Source organism: Micropterus dolomieu, linkage group LG18, assembly GCF_021292245.1.
Source record: "Micropterus dolomieu isolate WLL.071019.BEF.003 ecotype Adirondacks linkage group LG18, ASM2129224v1, whole genome shotgun sequence".
Taxonomy (NCBI): Eukaryota; Metazoa; Chordata; class Actinopteri; order Centrarchiformes; family Centrarchidae; genus Micropterus; species Micropterus dolomieu.
Window position 1 is genome coordinate 7,081,677 of NC_060167.1, and position 23,919 is coordinate 7,105,595.

At 38.7% G+C, this 23,919-nt stretch overlaps 1 protein-coding gene across 6 annotated transcripts in view; it reads left to right on the forward strand.

Moving 5' to 3' along the window:
• LOC123987013 (electrogenic sodium bicarbonate cotransporter 1-like) overlaps nt 1-23,919 on the forward strand; it is a 75,485-nt gene continuing 51,566 nt past the window's right edge. For all 6 annotated transcript variants that reach the window (XM_046075526.1, XM_046075523.1, XM_046075527.1 and 3 more), the window contains exons 1-4: nt 1-113; nt 839-936; nt 10,787-10,860; nt 21,926-22,099. In XM_046075526.1, coding sequence (XP_045931482.1) covers nt 920-936; nt 10,787-10,860; nt 21,926-22,099 — 265 coding nt within the window. In that variant the 5' untranslated portion in view covers nt 1-113; nt 839-919. The remainder of the gene's footprint in view (nt 114-838; nt 937-10,786; nt 10,861-21,925; nt 22,100-23,919) is intronic.

The window sequence follows — 23,919 nt, forward strand, 5'->3', positions numbered from 1 at the left end:
CGGCAGCATGCTGAGCGCAGCCGCCGCACAATGCCATATACAAACTCACCCGCGCAGTGGAAGTAGACTTCTTTACCTTCATGCCACCGCAGCCAAAGATCAGAAAAGCAGCGGTAAGTCCTTTACTCTTGTTCCACCTCGAAGTTGTTGACAAGTGAAACTAATATTTTCAGGCCATGTGGTGTGAAGAGGCGTCTTGAATATAACCCACCATAATATTCCAGTTAATAATTTGTCTAGGCAACAGCGTGTCACTGATGCCTTCAGGACTTTAGCGACCTTGTTTGCTTTTATGTCGCTTTTATTATGTATTTTGAGTCACGCTACCTGTGTGGTCTAAAGTTTTAGTGAAACGCAGCTGGAGTGTGTTTTGTTTTGGTCAAGCAGCTCGTTGGACAAGTTAGCATGATTTATGATGATATTTGAAACGCCTGTGCTGTTTACTATTAGAGTTTTGGAGACAAAGCAGCTACAACATGATTCATCATTATAACGTCTGCTGTTGGTCAGTAAAGGGTCCTGAAATGTATCACTGGGTTGCTACACTTCTTGCAATGGTGCAAAAGAGAGTGTCAGCGTGATCTTTGCTGTATTTTTCTTTTTTTTAAAAAAGTGTGCCTATGGTGCTCCTGTGATGATATTTTGGTGCAATATGTTTTAAAAAAAAATCAAATCAGTCATTAGTTTTTGGACCAACAGCAGGCCCATAATACGGCTTACTATGATACCTGTGCTGTGTAATATCCTTCAAGTCAAGTGCTTTAGTTGTGAAAGACTGTGAGTGTTCATTGAGTCCACAGGGAGCAGAGAATGACCTCCCCATGTGTTACATTGTCAGGTTAAACATCAGCAGCCGCTCCGGTGATCCGCTCTGCTTAACACATTCAGTAAGGAGATTTATCACACGCAACCTGAAGAGATGAGCAGCAGCAAGAAGTAAGTGACTTCAACAAGGCTTACAGGAATGCTTTCACTCTACGCAGAGTTACTTGACTGTTACTTAACTGAAAAAGGGCACACCTGTGTGCAGAAGAGCCTACAAACAGCTACTGATGCTTAATATAAGTAGGAATAAATGCTTATAGAGTAGGTGCACTTCAGGAACAAGTGGTACGGTAATGAAGCCCCCGAGTTACAACATGTGCTCTGACTGCCAAGAAGGTGAAATCGATGCTTTCCAATAGTGATCTCAGATCTCATCTGATTTAAATGTCAGCTACTTTATTTACTTTGACGAACCCCCTCTATACAGGCAAACTACACAGGGTGGGGTGTTACCAAACTCCTTAAAGGTAATTGACGGTTTGAATATATTCAAAAGTTTAAGCGTCAAGACGTGAACAGCCATGTAATTGCTTTGCAAGGATCCCAGCCTTGGAGATGAACCCCAGATATGAGTGTAAACTAAAATGACACTAAACAGTGTCAAAGTGACACTGCATCACCCAAATGTTTCCCCTTCTGATGCAGAAGAAAACACTAGCTAGAGTTTGAATTAACTGCCTCACATTGAAAAATCTAAATCTGTTGTTATTCCAGTAATAGTGATATCCTCAAGTCAAAGTCCAAAACACAAAATGGGGTGGGGAGAAGGCGGATATTAAAAATTAAGAAAAAAAATCAGGCAGAATAGCATCAATCGAGTGATTTAAAGGCCATTTGACATTTGTCCTGATAACATTGGAATCACAGTTCCAGGATGTTAAATCCAAGCTGAGTCCTGCTTTTTGTTTCCCATGTGACCTCCATTCATTTAGAGTAAGCAGGGAAGCTTTTGGTGTGGTTTGTGTGACAACCTCAACCTCGTACACAGTCAAAACTAGTGTCACACGAAAGTGCAACGGAAGAAATTGTTAAACAGAAAATGTAGGCATCCTTTCATTGTATAGAGAAACCTTTATGACGTTCAGGGAAATCTGATATCTGACGGCATTTCGCCTTCAATGCATGAGGGATTTGACATTGCAACCTTGATTGGAGGACAGGATACTAGATACGTGACCTGTACACATTTATACATATCTTATGCAATGGCTGCAGCAGATACTGTATACCATAACACACTCAGAATGCCTTCAGGCTGTTTGATGTTTCCATGGTTTGGACACTCCGTCGACAGTTGAATCAGTTTGGGTGCAGAGAACACATTCTCCTCTCCAAACAGATAGTGAATGTAGGCTACATGCAGTTTACTGTAGGCCCTACAAGGACAGGGAGACTGATACGTTATCTGTGAAGAGAACAGATAACTAAAACACAATCAAGAGTGCAATATGACGGCGTATTAGGGCCATTGTAGATAAAATTAATAATAATTAAGGAAAAAAGACATTCCTAGAAAAAAGACATAAATTAACTGAAAAGAAACTTGTGAACTAGTGTAGTAGTTTTTCCCCCCAGTCATTTATAATACAAGACAAGAGTCAGTGTAGACAGAAGAGAAGAGGTGGAGCTTTCAGACAGATAAGCAGATATGAAGGACTGCAACAAAGCAACTAACAGCATGTCACATCTTAGTCATTTATTAATATGAAAAATCAAAAACAAGCCCCCCCCCACACCCTGACATGAGTTTACTACATATAGTAAACTCATGTCAGTGTTGCTAAATTCTGTGACCTAACAGCACTGACTGTTGTTACTGTGCATGGGGAATTTCTTGTTTTATCATTTAAAAATATCTTCTCCAATTGTTTTGCTTTTGGTCATAAGGAAGTATATTTTAATACTTGTTGGTGGAAGTAGTGAAGATGTGAGTGTTGCTGTTAATAGGGTGACCAAACATCCCGAAAAAATTGTGAGAGTCCCAAAATACTAGCCGTTGTTCCGAATCCCAACCTGTAACATATATTGAACTAAACCTGAGTTTTGATTAGTAATAGTTATATAATAAATCTTGTTGTGAAACATTCCCTATCATTCCGTAACATTCCCATCTACACTTTTCTAGTGTAGATGAAGACAGTAGAAGTTACAGATGCAAGGACAGGTGAGGTGTAGCCGCAGGCAGCCACGGAGAAGGAGAGAACCGACACAGACAAATGTGATAATACACTGATGAATGAAGTTAAATACATTTTATGTATATTATATTTAAGGGATCATGATTTATACCCTGTTGCATACATCACAGTCATTGTGTGTTTTCCTAATGAGAGAAAGTTGACTTCATGAACCAAAATTAGTAATTTTAGCCTTAAGTTTTGACTTTTACGTTTTGTAGTGTTCGTTGACACCGAATTTAATGTAGCCTCCTGAAGGCCGCGTCCATCCCCAACTCCCCTGCCTGGAACTTTATCCTAGGTGTTATTAACATTGCCATACCACACTTTAATAACACGAATTCCACTTATTTACAATGCCCCTAATATGCTGTTGTAGTGCAAAGTAACAGCTGATCAAGTTCTGATTGCTTGCACAACTTCTAATAAGGTTGTTTGAAGGTTGAGCTATTGATCATCAATACATGCAGAACTTAAAATACTGATTAAAGGAAAAATCCACCTTGAAACTTTTAAACTCCTAAAAGCACAGGTGTTGCTAGTGTAATTTTTTTGATAGGAGACCAATAGGTTAACATGAGCGTCGACAGGAAGCAGGGACTCGCGGCCGTTCCGCCTCCTGTGTTCCAGGACAATGACAATTTTACACCCAGCCTGCCCAGTCAGAGACAGGGATGTTCAAGTGGTGGCAGGTGACAAAAAAGTTTAGGTCAGGCAGCACAAGGGAGTGGGAGAGAGAGAGGGACAGCAGCTTGTGCAGCAGCATTGATTGACAATCTCTCGGGGCAGCAGTACATCGTCGTCCTCTCATGTTGGAATAAGATCACAAGTGGTGTTAGAACACAGGACAGGCCGAGGCTAGTGGGGTAGCATGCTAACTTCAGTAGATATTTCTGCAACACAATACATAGACATCTTTGTCAGAGCTTACTGCTTCACATTCTGTTTATGTTAAGACCTAAAATTCTGGCCAAATCTTACACATTGTACCTTTTTAAGGTCACAAAGATTACTGAGCCTGAAAATGAAAGTTAATCTGCACTTTACTTGCAATCAGGCCTTTTTACACACCTTATTATTTTCTTTTTGCATTGTGTGTGTAATATATAGTATATTATATTATATTCTGAACCGATGCTTTGTGCTGCAAAGTACAAGCCTATATCAGCAGCCTACCTAGTACACAAGAAATTTGCACCATCACTGTGTTTGTTGTGCTATTGCTGAACCTGCTGCTTTTGTGTTAAAGCCATTGCATGCACACATTATTAAAACGTGGTAGAATAATCAATCAAACATTCCTAACCTTTATTGCCGTAGCTTATCTTTCATTGTGCAATTTAAATTTTGTGTAGAATTTATTATATCCCTAAATGACATTGGCTTGTTGATTATAATATAATCTTTAAAGCCAATGTTTATCATTTTGGTAGAATGTCAAATCCACAAAAACTGCCAACTAATTTAATGGCTATCCGGCCATTCCCTGTCAGGGTTTATTCTGATTGTTGGCCTTCAAACTAAAACTAATTCTAGGAAAAAAGAAGAGTTTAGGAAAAGGTACACATGATCACCAGGCAAACTTAAAAATCTGAAGGTAAAAGCAAGCTGAATGCCTTGTGGGAAATATAGGAAATCACTTCTCAAGTGAACAGACAAAGCAGGGCAAGGGGGGCAAGGTAAATAAGTAACTTTTTTTAATCACAAAATAAATCCTGGAATAACATTTCAAAATTATAACAATTTTATAAAAATTTCAATATACAGCAATGACAGTAGATTTAGTCGTACACCATATCAAACATATAAACTTCACTAAAGCATGTTTTCCTCCCCTTGTCTGATAATATGTTAAGTTTGGTGTATAAATACAACTTAGTGTATGGAGTCATAGGAGTGCCATAAAAAATAATAAACCTGTAAAAGAATAAGAAAATAAATTTGGAAATATTAAGGGAAATAAAAAATATGGAAATAGAAATAGAAATAACAAAAAAAATTTTCACATGTATTTGTTCATTTATTTCTGTATATTTATTTTGAAAATGTATATATATTTTTTTGCATATATGACTCTTTTTCTGTTTATTTTAAAATGTATTTGTTTATGTTTATAAAATGTCTTTTATTTATTTTTAATGCATTTATTTTTCTTTATTCTTTCCGCTTTTGCTATTCCCAAGTGATCAATCAGCTGGCGTTGATTGGGCCTTCTTGCTCTGGCTAAGTAGTCAATTCCTGCACACGCGGGAGCTGGTTTTTTTTAGCATGAACAACATGAAATAGCATTGCAGTGTGAATGTGGTATCGGTTTGACAGCTGGCATTTCACTTAGACCATGCTGACACTGTTATTCTTGATTGGTAAGTAGCTTTCTACCTCAGACAATGTTCAGCTAATGCTAGCTAGGCCCAGATAAAGTTAGTAGTTTGCTAACAACCTATGCTAACGCTAGCACAGTAACTTAACTAATGTTAGCTAAGTTTTCTGCTGGTTGCTCACACTTTTACAATGTTAATGTGTATTTATTGTTCCTCACATATAAACAAGTCACATCAAGCCCACTGATTAACATTATTGGTAATCTATATTGTAAACAGCATTTATTATTTAATATTGATATTATACACTACACAGCTGGCCCGTGTTTTTGGAGAAAGGTTGGGGCAAGCATTACTCCCTCTCTTTGTCGTGAATAGTTAATGTTACTAGTCACTAACACGCTTATTATGTGTACGATGATTGTGGTTTTGGGATGATCCAAGTGACCCACCTAACTCCACACCCAGCCAACAGAAAAAGAAAGGCCACTTGATTCCTTTCAAGTGGGATGTCCTGGGATGCCCATTGCCGTCGGTTCACTTTCACCTTGGGCAAGATACTGAACCCCGAATTGCCTCTGGTGGCTGTTCCGCCAGTGTATGAATGTGTGTGAATGTTAGTTTCTGTCTGAGCCCTTAGGCTCAGTGTATGAATGTGTGTGTGAATGGTGAATGCAGATGTAGTGTAAAAGCGCTTTGAGTGGTCGAAAAGACTAGAAAAGCGCTATACAAATACGGAGCATTTACATTTACCAGACCGGTGAGTATTATTAATAATGTTCCAACTAGCTTCCTACATTAATGTAACACACAGATTCTTAATGAGTAAAAGAGCAACAAGTGTAAACTAGCTAGTAGATTAAACATTTTTTGTACTGCTTACTGATTCATAGTAATTCAATCAGTTTAGTATCATTCATTGTGAAGAAAAATGAGTGTGAGGAAGCTTGGGAGTCACAAAAAAGGCATTTAGCAATATAAGTTGACTGTAGTCCAAAATTTTAAAGATACATTAAAATTTGGTTTAGTGAATTCACACTATTTATGTTAGCAATCTTAACGTGGTGCATAAAGCATCGACAGTGACATTTACAACACAAAATACACATACACAATTAAGTTTAATTTCCTGTAATCATATTTTTTTTTATCATAATAGTATAATAGATTTTAATATCATATATAGCAGACTAATTTGGACGATATAATTCTATTCAGTATTTCTAAAACAGAGAATTCTGCAGTCATATTAACAAATGGTAGCTAGCTAGTCAGGGTTTTCAAACTTTTTTATCGCTACCCTACATCAGAATCAGTCCCTATCGCAATGCATTTTCCATCCGTAGCCAGTCTGTCTCAGCAGTCCATGGAGACCACGAGGACCAACTTTGGACTGGATGATATTTGGGTTGTTTCGTTGACCAGTCCCTACCAGTAAGAGCAGTACCAGATGACCTGAGGAGGTCACCGGCATCCGTCTCGGACCTGCATGACCCGCCTGTCATCGCTGCCCTCCACACTGCATTACTTGTCTCACCCAACGATGCAGGTGGAACAGCTGCTGCCAGACAAAGACAGACGAGCCCCGCATGTTTGTGGACAGTGTTATGGCTACATTTCCTCATTGTCAAGTGGCAGCTTTGTATATCACCATCACATAAGGTTTGGCTAGCCTGGGCTATTTTTGTGTTCAAGTTCATTTCATCCCTACATTAAACAGTATTTTTACACAGTAGCCTATTGCTAAGTGTGTTAAAGCCCAAATCCAACAACATTAGTTCTGTAATGTTAATGTTACTATTTCTACACTGTGTGTTATCATGTCAACTGTCAACTATTGATGCTTAATACTGTTTGTAATACAGAACTGAAAACCTACTACCTACTACTAAATTTGTCTTAGCATAATTAAGCTCACTTTGGCCTTTCACCATGGTAAAATCATTCTACTGCTATTTTTAATGTGCAATAACATTCTTTATTAAATTGTTGGTCTAAGTCAGTTTTCTACTATGGTACATATCTGCAACTAAGTTTAATATCAATTTGTACAATAATCAAACCACAGGAAGACATTAACAGCATTTGTTTGTCAGAATGGAGATTATTCATTAAAAGGCCATATTCGATGCTGTCGTATTCATCTTGCATATTTATAATTTTAATAGCTGGTCACTATTATTTTAAATTATTCAACATGATAGCAAAAAATATTCCCAATGCATTCTTCAACTAAATATAATTTCTACACAGCTCCATCTTTATTTACAGTCTGTTAATTTAATATCCAGACCTTGAAATGGAAACGTTTCCGCTGGCTGAGTGTATGACACAGTTGTCACTTTTAAATGCATTATGACATGGATTTAAAAGTGAAACTACTAAATAGTGAACTGTTTAATGAATTGACTGAAAAGTAAGTCTTATTCCTTGCAATTGACCTGTCTACCTGTATTATGGGGATTCCCCTCAAAGTGCTCAGAGTGAATTGAGAGGAGGAAGTGGGCCAAAAACATTATTTTGTATTACGTCTTTACATTCTTGTGTGTTGATCCTAATCATTTCTTTTAACAAAGCACCACGTCTACCAGGTGAACTGCAATGCAAATAGCTTTTTGACAAATATTTCTTGCTTATATTCACATCAAAGCCTTCAGATTTTCTGTTATGGTAGCTAGTTATTTCTTAAGTCTATGATTTTCTGAGAAATTTACATTATTAAGTGTAAACTTTATCAGCACACAAATGACTAGTGGGCTACATCTACTTCTCCAGTATGTTACATCAATGCTGTATATTAAGATCAAAATAACAGGAAACATCAGTCTCTCGCGCGGAGAGATGCTAGCTAACGAGCTTGTTGACAGCAGCCGACTGTTGTAAATTAGTGAGCTACCAGCAGTAAACTTGGCTAACTTTGGCTAAGTTACTTTGCTAGTGTTAGCTTAGGTTGTTAGAAAACTACTAACTTTACCCAGGCCTAGCTAGCATTAGCTTGTAATACGTCTGTAACGCAAAATGCCAACAACTGCCCTACTGTAATAAATTAAATTTAATGTCTGAACTTGTTGAACATATATAAACATTAATTTAGGTAGAAAACAACTTACGGATGAAGAAGAACAGTAGTGGTGTGGTCAAAGTGAAATGTCAGCTGTCAGACGTCTGCACCGTGTCTACTTCCTGTTGTCCATGCTAAACAGCTCCCGCCAATGCAAGATTCTCATGTGTGCAGATATTGACGCTCAGCCTGGGCAGGAAGGGCTGGCTAATGCCCTTTAAGGAATAGCAATACAAAAGGGGAAAAACATTAAAAAAATTAAAGGTATGAAAACAAAGAAATTATATAATGTAAAATAAATAAAACATTTAATTTATGAATTTATTAGAATTATAAAAATATATAAATATATACTGAAGTAAATAAATGAAAATGCTTAGCATAATATTTCCATATTTTTTTATTTCTCTTTATATTTCACCATTTTATTATTTACTTATTTATTATTTTATGTATTTCTCTTAATATTTGCACATTTTATTATTTTATTATTTATTCTTTTTTATGGCACTCCTATGACTCCATATGAGTGGGCTGTCAGCTCAGGTTGAGGGGAGTTTGGCCTGTTATGTCTGTGATTGTTCCATAGGTGGCAATGGAGGAAGTAGGAAGGCCAGTATAAGTTGTAAAGTCCAGAGATAAAGGACCACCTTTAACTAAATCATGCTGTTGTTTTAAAACTCTTTACAGGTTGAACCAGATCATTTACATAGTTTGAGAAGTTGGTGTCTTCTTAAAATGCATTTGTGTTGGTTGGAGATTTGTTTGTCTACACACAGAGCTGATATTATCACAGAGTAATAGCAAGTGTAATAGAAATAGAAATTCAGGTAAAGTGCTGATTTTTGTTATAATTACACTGATGATTTGGCAGAGGTAGCTGCTGCAAACGTGCTTTTCTTCCTGTTTACTCTTTTTCACTTTTCAAAACAAGAAGATGATTGACTAAATCTATTAGTATATGGGACGTGAAGATTATGCAGCGTGATGCAGTGAGCAGAGAATGTCATCTCGCGCTGAAACGTCCTTAAGCAGGTCGCAGAATCCCGACCAACTGGAAGTGTATTGTTTTGTAGCTGACCTTTGACCTTTTGAGACCGTTATGTCCAGGGTATCTTCCTGCCAATTTACTTAGCCTGTCCTGTACAGTCCACTTTTACCTAGAATGGACTAAGCTGCTGGAGAACATTATTCAAAGAATTAATGAAATTATCATATCAAATGTGATCAGTTCAAGGGATTACCGGACACAACATTAAATTACTGCCTCATATGAGTAGGTAAACAACTCCCCAATTAACACAACAGCTAATCCAAATACTTCTACCCCTCCTCTTCCTTCTACCAATGTTACATCATTGTTGATTTTTTTTTTAAATTGAAACACAACTATTAACCCTTTAATCTGGGGGGGGGGGGGGGGGGGGGGGTAATTTTACTCTTATTGAAAACTGTTCATCCTGACATAGCTTCTAATATAAAGATGCAAATATGTTTGTCTTAAAGACTTCAGTGATTTCTTTGTTCATTCAGCATGTATTAGCTGACTGAGCAACTGAGCTAGCTTGAATGAAAAATTTTAAAACTCTTTTTCACGTCGATGTTTGTTGGGAAACCGTACGAGGTGGTATGAGTTTGAAGATGTCTCAGAGAGCAGCGGAGGCTCCAACAAGCCGGCCTGTCATGGGCTTGTGTGTGTCTTGTCACTTAAGTAAAGCCAGTGTAATCCTGTAAGGGCGGATGAGTAGACAGACATGTGATGCCCCACTTGTTTCTTAGGTGGAGGGTAGTGGAGAGTGGGGGCTGGCAGGCATTACTGACCAGATGGAGAGGCTTTGTAGTGTGTGTGGGCGTGTGACTAATCAGACACAACACTAACTTGATACTTTTTCAGATCTGTTTTTCCCAGTAATAAAACTCCACACCTTGATTCAGTGTCTAATAGGTGAAGTGGAGGTGGAGCCAGATCCAGATTTTGTTGGGGTCAAATTACAGTCAGTAGGGCATTTTTTGCACACGAGTAGCACCAGTCACTCTGACCATCACACCCAATTAGCAAAGACTTCCTGTCCTGTCCCTCACCCTCCTCCGCTAGATTAAATCCATTCCACCGTACCTATCGACTGCGCAATTTGGACTCCTCAAGGACAACACATTTTCTCACACTTGAGGGTAGTTTACTAACTGTAAAGCAGATCTTAAGGTGCTATCTCAGAGCTCTGGGGTAGTCACATAGCTTATCTGTCAATGAGTCTTTAATGGGTGGATATGAGCGCCACCAGCAGCACCAGACTGAGCCCCAGTCCGAACTTACTGCAGGTGAACGAGCCAAAGCGCTATGGCTCCACGTTGTCGCTGGAGGAGAAGTGTGAGCAGTCTTTCTTCCTCTTTTACTACTACAGGATGGAGGATGAGGCGGTGCTGGACCGGGGGGTGTCCTTACTCAAGCATATCTGTGACGAGGAGGAGGTAGAGGGTAAGTTTGCCCATTCTAATTTCTTCCACAGATACTGAATCTCTATTTCTCTAGAAACTATGCTACCCGCCAGTTAGATTCTTGCTGGAGAACTGAGTTCTTCTGAATTGTTTTCAAAGCAAGGGCAGTCACTAAGAGAAACAGGAAGGACGTCATTAAGCCTTTTAGAGACTGCCAAATTTCACACACTTCCTGCATGTACACTGTGACGCTCACCTGTTTAGTGAGCTGGCATGAGAAAGATGTAGAACATGGAGCATGTGATCATGTGTTTACCTCACTAATCCTCTCAAAGACCTACAGGGCAACAAAAAGAAAATGTTATGCTAAACAAGTGTCTGCTGATAATTTGTAAGCAGCAAAACTAAAATAGTTATATTATAATTGTACTATTGGCATGTTTTTAAATGGATTAAAGCCACCAGGAAATGTACAGTAATTGTACAGCAAATATTTGAATTTCTCATCACAGTGAAGCGTAGATTATTATTTTTTTTTTTGACAAATTATTTATAAAATTATAAATTAATAAAATTAAGCATATGAACGTTTCTCTCTTAATAACACAATCGGATAAGGCAGGAAAAGTGGTCTTTTTTTGTAGTTGCTTTAGTATTTCTAAAGTTTCTGTCCCAGTGTCGTAGAGAACCCACAATTTATTGTAGCTTTTCATTGCAAACTGTCCAATATATGCAACATTTCTCTTATTTCTGACCAAGTTGACGTTGAGCAAGCTAATTTCAAATTGATTCAATGTCCCATTTACATTATTTCCCATTTTTAACCTCAAACTCTCCTCACTGCTCATGATACTTCTTGTTGCTTAGCAGCAAGGTTAGGTTTGCATGGTGATGACATCAGCCTACACCCAACATCACAGGTTTCTTGGCTCTAGTCCAGCAGCTGAAAGGGCCTGGCATAGAGCCAGTTTTACCACCCAAGAACCTCATGTTTTCTTTTGTGGCAGAAGTACTGTAATCAAAAAGGTTCCAGCACTACCATTTGCTGTTGTTGGTGATTTTAAAGGACAAAGTCCAGGACAAAATGAGAACAAAAATCCAAATTAATTCTCTCTAAATGTTGACACTAGGAGAAATGAATTTTTGTTTTAACTAAATTCCATAATGTTGCTTGATTAAAGGGCTGTGCCAGTAATTTAAATGTATATTCAAATGCATGGTGTAGAGTTTCATGTTATAGAATTTCTGCTCCATTACAGACAACCACTTGTTTCCATTCATTTCTATGCAGTATTAATCTATTAGACTCTTGAAACACGAGCTATGTCAGCCATCACAGTGAACAACCAAGTCTGCATTATTTATTTTGAGTTACATTATCAGTGCATGATAATGCAGAACAGATTTTTCAAATCAAACTGCCTTACCATGCAGCAGTAATGCAAGTTAGACAACAATAAATGCAGAGTTGAGGTACACTCTGATAGATGACACTTCTTAAGTTTCAAAAGTCTGCTTTGATTAGACTGTACAGAAATTAATGTAAAACAGTGGTTGTAAAACAGCAGTATGGTTTGTTAACCTTAATGTAAGGTACATTTGATTTTTAGTAAACGGGGTAAAACATGCAAAACCACTGGTATAAGTAACTTACTTGTATACATGAATACACAAACAGTCAACACTGGAATTTGCACAGCAGTGTTACTCATGTTGGAGGTCAACATTTTGTCAGGTGTCTCCTCAGCTAGAACCCTGCTTCAGCTTCATGTGTGTAACTAGCGTCTCAGCTGTGTCTGCGTGTGTCCTCTTCTGCTGGCTAAATCTCTTTTTAGAGTCTCCGCTGAGCTCAGTACCCTCCCCGCTGCTTGCTCAGAGCCGACAGCCTCACTCAAAGACTGACTGATAAAAAGAACAAAAAGGGATGAGGTAGCTTGACATTCCTCACATTGTACGAGATAAAGGTCTGTAAGAGGAGCTTTGGTCCAATGGCCAAATTAACTTTATCTAACACTGATTAGTCTGTGATTTCACTCAAGCAAAACATTTGATACCTAAACTCTGCATCACAGGCCGTATTAATGCTCAAGAGAGGCTTCAGTTTTCAGATTCAGCTATGCAGCCCAAGCTCCCATGCTTCTTAACACAATTTTAAATTGATGTTTTTACATTTCTGTGATATAATTAAACGTTTCAAGATATTGCCTATTACAGCTGAGTCAGAAGCGTAAGAATACTAATTTCTTCCCCCTAATCCAATATTACATAACTGTTTTATATTAGCATGCTGTCGGCGATGTGTGGCATGCTGCCATCCTCCCCACTGGTCTGGGCAGATCCCACCGATGCGGTTACTGGGGAAACTGGCGGTGGTGTTGCCTCTCCTTAGAAATCTAGTGAGCTAAACAAACCTCCCAGCAAACACAAGGATTTTATTTTATTCAGTATGCTTATGGGCAGCTCCAAAAGAAGTTCTTCTTCCACACAAAAAAAGAAGAGGAAGTAGTTACACAAAGCTGCTCTGGCAGTATGCAAATCTTCCTTTCCAGCTCCTTGACTCAACTATATTTTATTCCTTCTCCTCCATCACTCTCCTCTCATTCTCTCACCTCCTTTCTTGTTGTTGTTCGGCCTGTGCAAGCGTTGTCACACTCGGCTTTATTGCTCATCTATCAGCCCTAATAGCCCTATGGTCTTTATTTCTTTGTGTCTGTCTGTGTCTCTGTTCTTTTTTATTGTTGCTCTCCAGCCATCTGCTTCTTGGTCTTTTTGTAATGCCCGCTTGCTGTATGGCAAAACTGACTACTTCTTTGGTTGACTCCCAAAGGTAACACAAATAATACTGGGCATTTATGTAAATGTAATTTATCAATAAGTTCTGTTTGTATTACTTTGAATTAAGGCTGTGGAATTAATCAAAATATAATCACTATTTCGATTTTGGCTTCAGTTCATCAAATTAAAACCATTATTGTGCCGCATGCTGTTTCGCAATGACACTCGTTTTGTCTTGTGTTATAAATCCAGCGCACCTTTTCCTTCACAGCGGCGCCCCCTGCCCCTCCCTAAACACCCAAACTCACTCTCAGCCAGGCTGTTGCATGTTTACTTCAGCTCGAGCCGAAATGACGGGTTACAGTTGCTACAACTTGCTAGTCACCATTATTATCTCAAGCTTACGGTATCTTACACTGCAAAAATTAGCCTAGCGGCCATTGGACTTTTCCTCTACTCATAGCATAACAATTCACATATTATTTATGTTATTTATTATAAACCTGTTCGTGCTTGTAAAATATTCACCATGTCCCCGTTTTATAACGTATTACGGGATTTATACTTTTCTCACCATTAGTTTAAATAACTGGATCTCCCGACAGAACACCACGGTTGAATTACAGTCCAGTACACCAAAAATATAAACCGAGGAGCTGAGTAAAATCACATCATCATGAAGGATGTTTGTGACTGTGTTACACAGTTGTTATATTAGACTTTGCTGATTCATTGTTTTAATCCAAGCTTATGTCAAATTATTAACATTCCTATATATGAAATAGGTTGTATGCTAAAATACAGAAAATCTGATTTTTAGGGAACCGTAAGCCTTGTAATAAATATTTGCCCATCCGTGTCATCCACCTCCGACATGTTGGTGATTTCTTCATCGGAGCAACTGGAAACTATACACCCATGACAACTTTTTTTGTTTGCATATCTAATGTAGTTAAGTGACATTTAAATGTTTCAGAAATTTCATTGCTCACTGCACACCTATTGCACAGCCACATAGGTGTTTTTCCTTAGTCCTGAGAAGAGGTCCAATTAGCCAAACTCTGTGGCTGTGTACAAACTGAGCTCCGTTGACACCTCTCTCACTGTCCTATTAGTTTTATTGCATTTGTTAAAAAGGTGGTATTATGCTCCTTTTCAGGAGTCTGTCTTATCTTATTATCTTATTTAGGGGTTGTACCAGAACAGGTTTACGTGGTTTCATTTTCAAAAAACACTATATTTTTTTGTCATACTGCACATTGCTGCAGCTCCTCTTTTGTGTTAAAGGCTTTGTTTTAGCTATGGAGTGATACATCTTGTCTCTAAATGATCTTTGTTGGGAGTTGCACATGCGCAGTTCGTAGTTAAGGACTTCCAGCCAATCAGAAGCAGAGAAGGGTGGGTCAGTGAGAAGCCGGTAAACGGCTTCAGTTCAGCTGTACATGTTGCCGACCAGGTTGGCAATTTGGACTGGAGCAAGAGTTTCTGAGTGGTGAGTTATTAATCTGTAACAAAAGTATTTTTCATCCATAAAGTTTTAACTGAGCTCTGTCTCTACATCACAGTAACAACTTTATGTCCATTGACTGGCTGGAGGGTAGCTAGTGTTTGGAAGGGAGTTTTTAAAGGGCGAGTCGGACTAACCGCTTGGCGAGCGTTACATGAGGCGCATTCAGCTTTCATCCCTGTGATGTCACAGTGGCTGGACTACAAACAAGCTGTTTTCAGACAGTTCAGAGCAGTGTTTTCTGTGGGAGATGGGAAAATAGAGGGCGTCCGTTCTTATTTAGGCGTGAGCTGTGTCCCAATTGTATACTTCGTACTAATTTCAAGCAGGTTTCAAGTTGTAGTGTTTACACTTGAAAAGTATACTTGAAACAATCAGTATGCATACTAAAAGTGCTGCTGATGTAAACTATTCTCCCAAAATACAATGCACAGAGGAAAAGGAGGCACTGCTCACAGCTGGAAAAAATAAATCTATTGTGAATGGTGGTGCAATACAGTATCTCCAGCACTGGCCAACTTGAACCTGAGCAGAGGTGTTATCAGTTTAAATAAGTGAAACTCACCTATGTGGGTGTGCAGGGCCTTTAAAAGTGTAGCGTTTCCCTATAATAGAAAGGTGAGGTAGGTCATTCTGCGATAACGAGCTGCTTGGAATGTCTTTAGCAATTTGTTTAATCATTTTCACTGTGCTTTTGTGAGTAGTAGTATAAGGTGATGATTTAAATGTTGACATTTGTAATGCTTTATGAAAATGTCCAAAATTACAGATATTAAAAATAGGCACAGAATACAGCGCAAAAACATTTCAGAAATGTGATACAACCAAAATAAACAGTCTGCATGGACTACAAAAACAACATGCCATTTATTCACTGATCCAATCTTCAGCTTAATCTGCTGTGGTTTACTTTAAGCAACGTGTTTTCTAGAGATGAATTGTTTATCTTTATGGCCGGTGACGCCGTTAGTGTTTTAGCCACGGTGTGTACGATTGATCTAGTGTTTTTATGTTATTCGATAAACACTGGACAGGTACCATCTTTGTTGAACCAAAAGCCTAGTAGGCTGCAGCTCTGGTGTGGGTGATGCGGGTCTGTTTCCCAACTGTTTGTCTCTTTTTTTTTTTTTTTCTTTAGCGTTCTTCCATCTCTGTTTCTGTCCACTTTTTTTTTACTATTTCTTACCTGTTTACTAGCGTTACTCTCTTTGGCTTTCATTCATTCTTTGTCATATGAATGCTGACCAAATATTTATTCACATACATATTGTTATATATCTAGATATTATATCATTAACTTATTTTAAACGGTTAACACTTTTTAACAAAAAAAACTTAATAATGGTAGTCTAGAAACTAATGGGTATATTGGTTTAACTGAAATATGAACACTGAAAAATCAACCGTAGAAAGAGAAGCAGAAAGCTTGACCAAGTAAAGTATACCCTCTGATTTACACTAAGGCTTCATGTTTTAGGTTACTTTTTTAGATCCTTCTTGTCTCTGATGCTCAGCATTTGCTTGGGATGCTGAACCGTTGGTGTCCGTGAATTTAGATGAACCCTTAAAAAACAAGGCATTGTGGTACTAGTGAATAATGAATGCTGTTGTGCTAAAATAGAGATCATTGTTTGTTGTGTTGAGGGGTTCAGCAACTTCCTGGTTGGGTCATGTGCAGTGCTTGGCTCAGCATAACCCGGCATGCTCCAAAAGGATACGTTTGACACTGATTGCATTGAGCCTTTTGTTTCATGAGGACTTTTGATGTTTACTCTGAAATGTTGCTTTCAGTTGAACTGGGACAAGGGCAGTTAAATGAAAAGTATGCAGGTATTAGAGAGAAGGTGAAGGTTATTTACTTGAGATACAGTATGGCATTACTAAAACTAAACCCTGGAACTGAAGAGCTGAAGCTAGTCAGCTTACAATGTATTGATCGTACTGACCACAATGGCCATTTGGCCAGCTGTTGTGGGATGGGAAACTCTACTGCCATGTACTGTACAGTACTGCATCTATAGAAAACTAGTAATAAACTACTATACAATACTGTACACCTAATTACTAATATAAAATTACCTAATATTGTTTATTACACCTAACAAAAACTAATGCAGTCTAGGAGCCCATTTCAACCGCAAGAACTTTTCCCAGGAACCATTTATGGAAATAAAACAATCAGCTGTCTGCCAGAGGCTTCTTAAACTGTCATAAATTGACATTTCTATCCAGTTTTAAGTCACAATTCTAAACTACACGCTTAGACCTTGGTTGTTTTACCTATATGGTAACAGTTTGTTCATCCAACGTGTGACTCTGAAATGATGCTAAGCTGGCTGTCAACTGGACATCATTAGCTCTAGTTTGTATTTAGCCTGGTGTCTGGCCTAACTGGTCCCTTTCAGGATTTTATGCTTTTACCACTTTTACAGACTGGATTTTAGTTTTAATGAACTAACTTTCCTGCACTGGAGGGACCCTCCCATCTTTCAGCGGTCAAGTCCTTCTCCTCTCGGTGCACGTTGTTGAAAGAGGCCATGATCAGGAGAAGCTCTGAAGGTCTCACTTACCCTTGGTTAAAAAGGAGGTTGTCCCCTCTTTGCAGCAGTTCTCAGCCACGACCACCCCACGTATGGCTGCTACAACACAGCACTCTCCACGATCATCGTCTCTGCCTCTTCTTATCCCCCCAACTACGCTGATAGTTGGAGATTCCATAGTGAGGACTGTCCACTTTGTTAATGCAGTCACACACTGCTTTTCTGGAGCTACGACCCTCGACGTCCTCAATAAGCAAGGCTCATGGCTTCACCCCTGACGACTATCAGGAAAATTATATTCGTTGGCACCAATGATACTGTATGTCAGCAATCCAAGCTGACGCACCTCAGGTTTGATTTCCATGCTGGGTCGTGGAATTGGTGGTTTAGCAAGATCCAGCCTTCACACCTGGCTCTGGTCTGTCCTCCACATGTGACTATTTAAATCACCTTTCTAGCCTCGCTTTTTTTTTCTCTTCTCTGCCCACTAAACACAGTCATGCACCCTCTTATGTCACTGACTCCCCCTTGTGAAAGGATAGTGCTCCTATTATTTTTCCTGTCCATTCTAGGAGCCCAGATCTTTCTTGCACTGCCCCATGTAGTTTTAAGATTCCTAGTAATTTGCATTGGCCTGTAAAAATGAAACAGACACATCCTACACAGCAATGTTAATAATTTAATAAAAGTCCAGCCCTAACTGAGTTTCCCCTCAGGGGATTAAATATAGTGTATCTTCTTCTTATTCTTAAACCCAGCTCCAGTTTCAATTTCAGTTTTAACCCAGCACCGACTGTTAAAGATGACTCTTCTTAATCTTAATCTTTTTCTCTTAAAAAAATATGTATTTGAAATTATTTTATCTCTTCTACTGATTTTGCTCAACGTGGGCAGCATTATACGTTTGCCGGTCATTAACTGAGCAATAGCTCAAGACAGTCCATGGTAACTGGTATATGGTTAAAGCTGGGGGTATTATTTGCGTCGGAGCGACAGCCCCGCCTTGTTGCAGCCAGTTTTACGATCGTAAACAGCTAATACGTGCTTTACAGTGTACTGTGGGGCGGGTTCAAACATTTGACGCTGCCCATGTTGAGCACTGCCCAGATCTGCACACTGCAGTCAGCGGCACTTGGGCTTGCTAAACTGTGTCCCCCAGATTATAACTGCTTTAGCTGTCCTAGGGATTGCGGTTGTGGTGGTGACCTTGTTATGGGAAGCATTTCAAAAGCAACCTAATAGCTGATAGAAATGATTTTTCTTCCTTTGAAGTAGGGCTGGGCAATATGGCCAAAAATTTAACCAAGATAAGAAAATCTCATATCATTCGATATCAATAATTATTACGATAAATGTCAAATCATTATTTCTTCTGAGTTTAAAGGCTGACTTTAGCTCCCGAGTGAAAGTTGAAGAAACCAGGTGGTTAATTGTGGTTCTAAACTATTCTTTATGGTCAGAACAAACACTTGATGCCAAACAGCGGATCATTTAACAAATCTGAGGTAGAACATTCAAAAGAATTATGACAAAATCTTTTTTTCAACGAATATGCATGAATAAAATTAAGTAAAATCTTAGTCCCTTTATAAGTCATAATTTGTTCATGATTCAAATGAATTAAATCAAATATTGATTGAACATGTTGTTATTGAGGAAAATTGTATGGCGATAATTATCATTGTTTTATTGCCCAGCCCTACTTTGAAGTACTGTTTTAAACTTGGTGGCCCTCTCCTGGTCATATTTGCTGTTATTCATCACCTCACTAAACCAGCTGGCTCCTTTTTGATGGAGCGCCCTGAATTTTTAGAGTCTTGTTTCAAATTATGACAGAATTGTTCTTTGTGATGATTTTAATATTCACTTTGACAAGTCTTCTAATGTCCTACAGATTCTTAAAAAATATAACTAATTGTTTTAACTTTCAACAGCATGTGTCTGACCAAACTGTTTACCATAGCCGCACTCTAGATACACAGTTTTTATTATGGGTTTGTTGAAATCATGGACATTTGGTTAATTCTTTTAATTCTCTGTGTTCCTCAACCTTAGATTTCATAGCTTCTTTGAAGAATTGCCCAAACTCAGAGACTGGAAAATAGCCATGGTTAAATGAGTATTTGTAGTTGTAAACGGAAATACAGAAAAGCAGAATCTAAATGGAAGAAATCATGTCTCCAGGCCACTATAAAAGAGTGATTACTCCTTTATAATAGGATGGTGACAGATGCAAGAACAGCACAACCCTAGGTTTCTTTCTAAGACTATCAATCAGTTAGTTAACCCAGCCTCTCCTTGTGTCTCTGCTAATTGCAATGCTAACTGAAATGTTTTCATCACACTCTGGTATTACCAGATGTTAATCTTCTGCTCCGAGATTCCTTGAGCTATTTGTATTCTATTACTCTGCCTGAACTCATGTCTCTATGAAAGGATCCTCCAGCCCTCTTGACATAATCCCAACTAAGTTTTTATTTGAAGTTATGGATTGTATTAGGCCCCACTATTTTGAACAGCTTAGTGTTAAAAGTGAGCAAGTGAATTTCCCCAGTGTGGTATCAATAAAGTCTATCTAATCTTATCTACTGGTTGTGTCACACATTACTTTAAAACTGCTTGTGCTAACCAGTCCTACAAAAACCTTTTCATTAATGCTGACGCAGACATGTTCAGTTCGTGTGCTGCTGGACTAAAGTGCAGCCTGACACAGGATAGAGGCACTGGGTGGGCATATGTGGTAATACATATGGTCAATTATGGTGTGCCTCAGGGGTCAATTGCTGGACCAATTCTGTTCCCCCTATGCTCCCCTTTGGGTGATGTCATCCATAGACATGATGTTTCTTTTCATTGCTATGCGGATGACACACAGTTGTACCTCCCTATGAAGTCCACTGACCTCAGTATGCTATGAGTTCCCTACAGGACTTCCTGTCTGAAAAACCAAACAAAAACTGAATATCAGTAAATTGTCTTCAGCTCAATTCTAATTAAACAGAATTGTTATTGGGCCCCAACATATCACAAAAAAATACAGCAATTCACTGGTTACCTGTCACAACATATCGAGCCTTTTGCAAGAAATCTTGGTGTCTTTTTGATAGCAACACATCACTAAGATCAGAAATATTGAAAAAATAAGATCTATTTTAAATTTTAGATATGCAGAAACAGTGATACCTGCTTTTATCTCCTTGCACCTTGATTATTGTAAGAGCCTCTTCTATGATCACATGATCACACATGTTTTAGCCTTATTACATTGGCTCCGAGATTATATTTTGGACCTTTTAATCCCTTATGAACCTTTGCATAGTTTGACATCTTTGGGCAGGGGTATTCTGTCTCTTCCTGAGGTCAGGCTGAAATCAAAAGGAAGCAGAGCTTTTGCTGCCCTGAGGCTATAGAACGACCTGCCAGAGGAAATTAGGCTGTCTGAGTCAGTGTTTTCTTTTAAGTCTCTTCTAATAATGCACTTTTATTGGAAAGCATATCCTGATTTTGTCTGTGCTGCCTGTTTATTGGTTTTTATTTTCTTGTTATTATTTCTTATTTTTATTTTGCCCCATATGTATTCATATTTCTCTTTGTGTCTCTATGAAGCACTTTGCTTTGATAAGTACTTTATAAAAATTCATTATTATTATTATTACTATTACAGTATATAAAAATAAATGCCCCAAACCAGATACCTTACTTAAATATCAGTCACATTTTCATGACTAAAAATAGATGTTTAGCATGCTGGCATGAAATTCATGTCCATCTGAATGGCATGTTTTTAGCAAACAGCCTGGTCTGCTTGTTATTATTGACCCTAAACCACCAAACTACATGTAAAACTGCACCTCCTGTTGGTATTGTGCCAACATATATAAAAGGGATGTAGTCATGGCGTCTTCACTGCTATGTTCTACTTCTTTTTCTATCCAAATATTTGTTTTAACAGTGTGCTGCAACTTCTATAACCCTGCTCTGCTACACTGCCTTGAAAACATGAGAATCTTCCCTGCTTAACTGAATTCACAAGTGGTCAAGATTGTGTTAAATTGATGATGTATTTTACTTATTTAGCACCTCTGTAGTGCCATGTCATGATTTTCTAAATGTTGATACTTATAATTTTTCATTGCTTTGCAATCCTGGTAGGGTTTTTGATTGTGCCTTGTCATGTTCAGAAGGTGATCTGTGAAGTTCAGGTGCATAATTTGCATCATAATCTGGATTTGTCAGGATGTTTGGTGTCAGAGAGTTCATCTGCTGTTTTGCTTTTTGCGCAGGTCACCACACCGTTTACATTGGTGTGCATGTGCCCAAGAGCTATCGGCGTCGGAGGCGTCATCGTCGGAGAACCGGCCACAAGGACAGAAAGGAGAAGTTGACGGAGAACACCTCTGACAAGTCGGACACAGAAAATAACGATGAGGCCAGCAACAGCATCCTCAAACCTCTCAGTAAGTTCTGATGGACTCATTGTCGTGGCTGATTAGGGCGCATGTCTGTCTTTGCTGAAGGCTGCTCTCTTTTACAGTAAAAAGTCCCTGTAACTCCCCGTGACCCCAAGGAAGTTGCTGAGTCCACTTTGTGGCCAGAAATAGCCGTGTATGTCCTGCTGAGTGACAAGTCTGTTTCGACAGAGGAGAGAGAATTCTCTCTGGAAGTAATGGCTAGTTGGATAAAATTGTACTTGCTGATTTGAGTCTCTTGGGTACAGTGTGTAACTACATGCCGTCTTGTGCCTTTGTCCTTGGTTGTAGACATAGTGTATTTGTGTTTATGTGCATGCGGGTGTGTTAGCATCTATATGTGCTTGCGCTCTTGGTTGGCCCGTAGAGTGTAAAGTACAATGTGCCCTCAGGCGCAGCTGCTGCATTCTGCGGCTGCCTGGACAAAGAGCTCCGGACAGTTCGAGGAGAAACTTGAGAAAGGAAGGGAGGAGGAAAGTTTACGTTGGGTGACTGAGATGTGAGTTAAAGACTAAGCCCATCTCTTACTGATGTCAGCATTTTTTCAAAGTTAAGGTTTGAATTGCCGTAAGACTAAAGTCCTATTTGCATTAGTTAAACCTGTAGACGTTGTGTAGAAGTTTTTCTATTTTATATAAGCTAAAAGTTACCCAGATTAAACAATAACAAAAGGGAACATCAGTATGGTAAAACATAAGTATGCTCATAGACATAAAGGGTCACAAGCCAAAAAGATTAAGAACCACAGATTTATGTCTATATATTGGTGGAGACAGTGGGCTTTTGATAACAATAACATGCAGTCATTTTGGAGAAAACAGAGGATGGAGGATAATTCTCTGATGAGGCCCATGTCTAACAGCAGTCCTCTGTGAATAAGGCTTAAAATGTCCTTGCTTTCTGTCTAATCCATTAATGAGGCTGGCTACTGTTATTCCTAGAGAATGAGGTACTTTTACACATGCCTTCTTGCACATGAAGTGACAAGAGGACCAAAATACAGCAGAAATGGACACGTCACTGTGGGGGATTTTCTTCAGGACATAAATCCAATCAGAGAGTAGATTACAGACAGCCCATCTGGTTGTTGCTGCAGACTGATGATGCATATTTAGCAGGTTTTTAGATTTTTGTCTATGTTCTTTGATCACAGTCAGAAGTATTACAGTTAGAAGTAACTACTTTGGGAAACACCAGTCTTTAATAAGTGGCTGAAGAAGTGATTATTGATGGCGGTGTTTCAGATATCATGTTGCTAGCTGTTTGGAATGGGAAGCAGAAGAGAAGTGTAATCTGAGCTTTTCTCTTACATTCAAGTTTAGTTTTACCCTGAATTACACAGTTATACAGCTCCTGTGGTTGTCATAGGTTGATCATATCCATGGGAGTGACGTTCACTTCTCACATTATTAAAGGTAAAACTGCATTTTGTGTAGCAGAGACAGCAAAAAAGAAGAAAGGAAGAAGAAAATAAATATTTGTCTCGCCATCCCTCACAATTGACACGCAACCCCTTGGTGGGTCTCGACTCCCAGGTTGGGAACCACTGAAGAACTACTACTACTACTAAACAAAGAGACATTTAAAAAGGTATTAAAGAATACAGCCTCTTTGTTCGTAGAAACATTTTGGTGTTCTGGAGAGGCTGATCTGTCTGACTGACCCGGATGATGGGTCTTTGCAGCCAGTAGTTGAAGAGTGGTTGTCCTGTATTTCCTTTTCTTAACACATTTTAGACTATTTTGTATTTGTTTACCCTGTTAAAAGCCTAACCCTAAACCAAAGAGTTTGGTTATTGAGCATTTAGG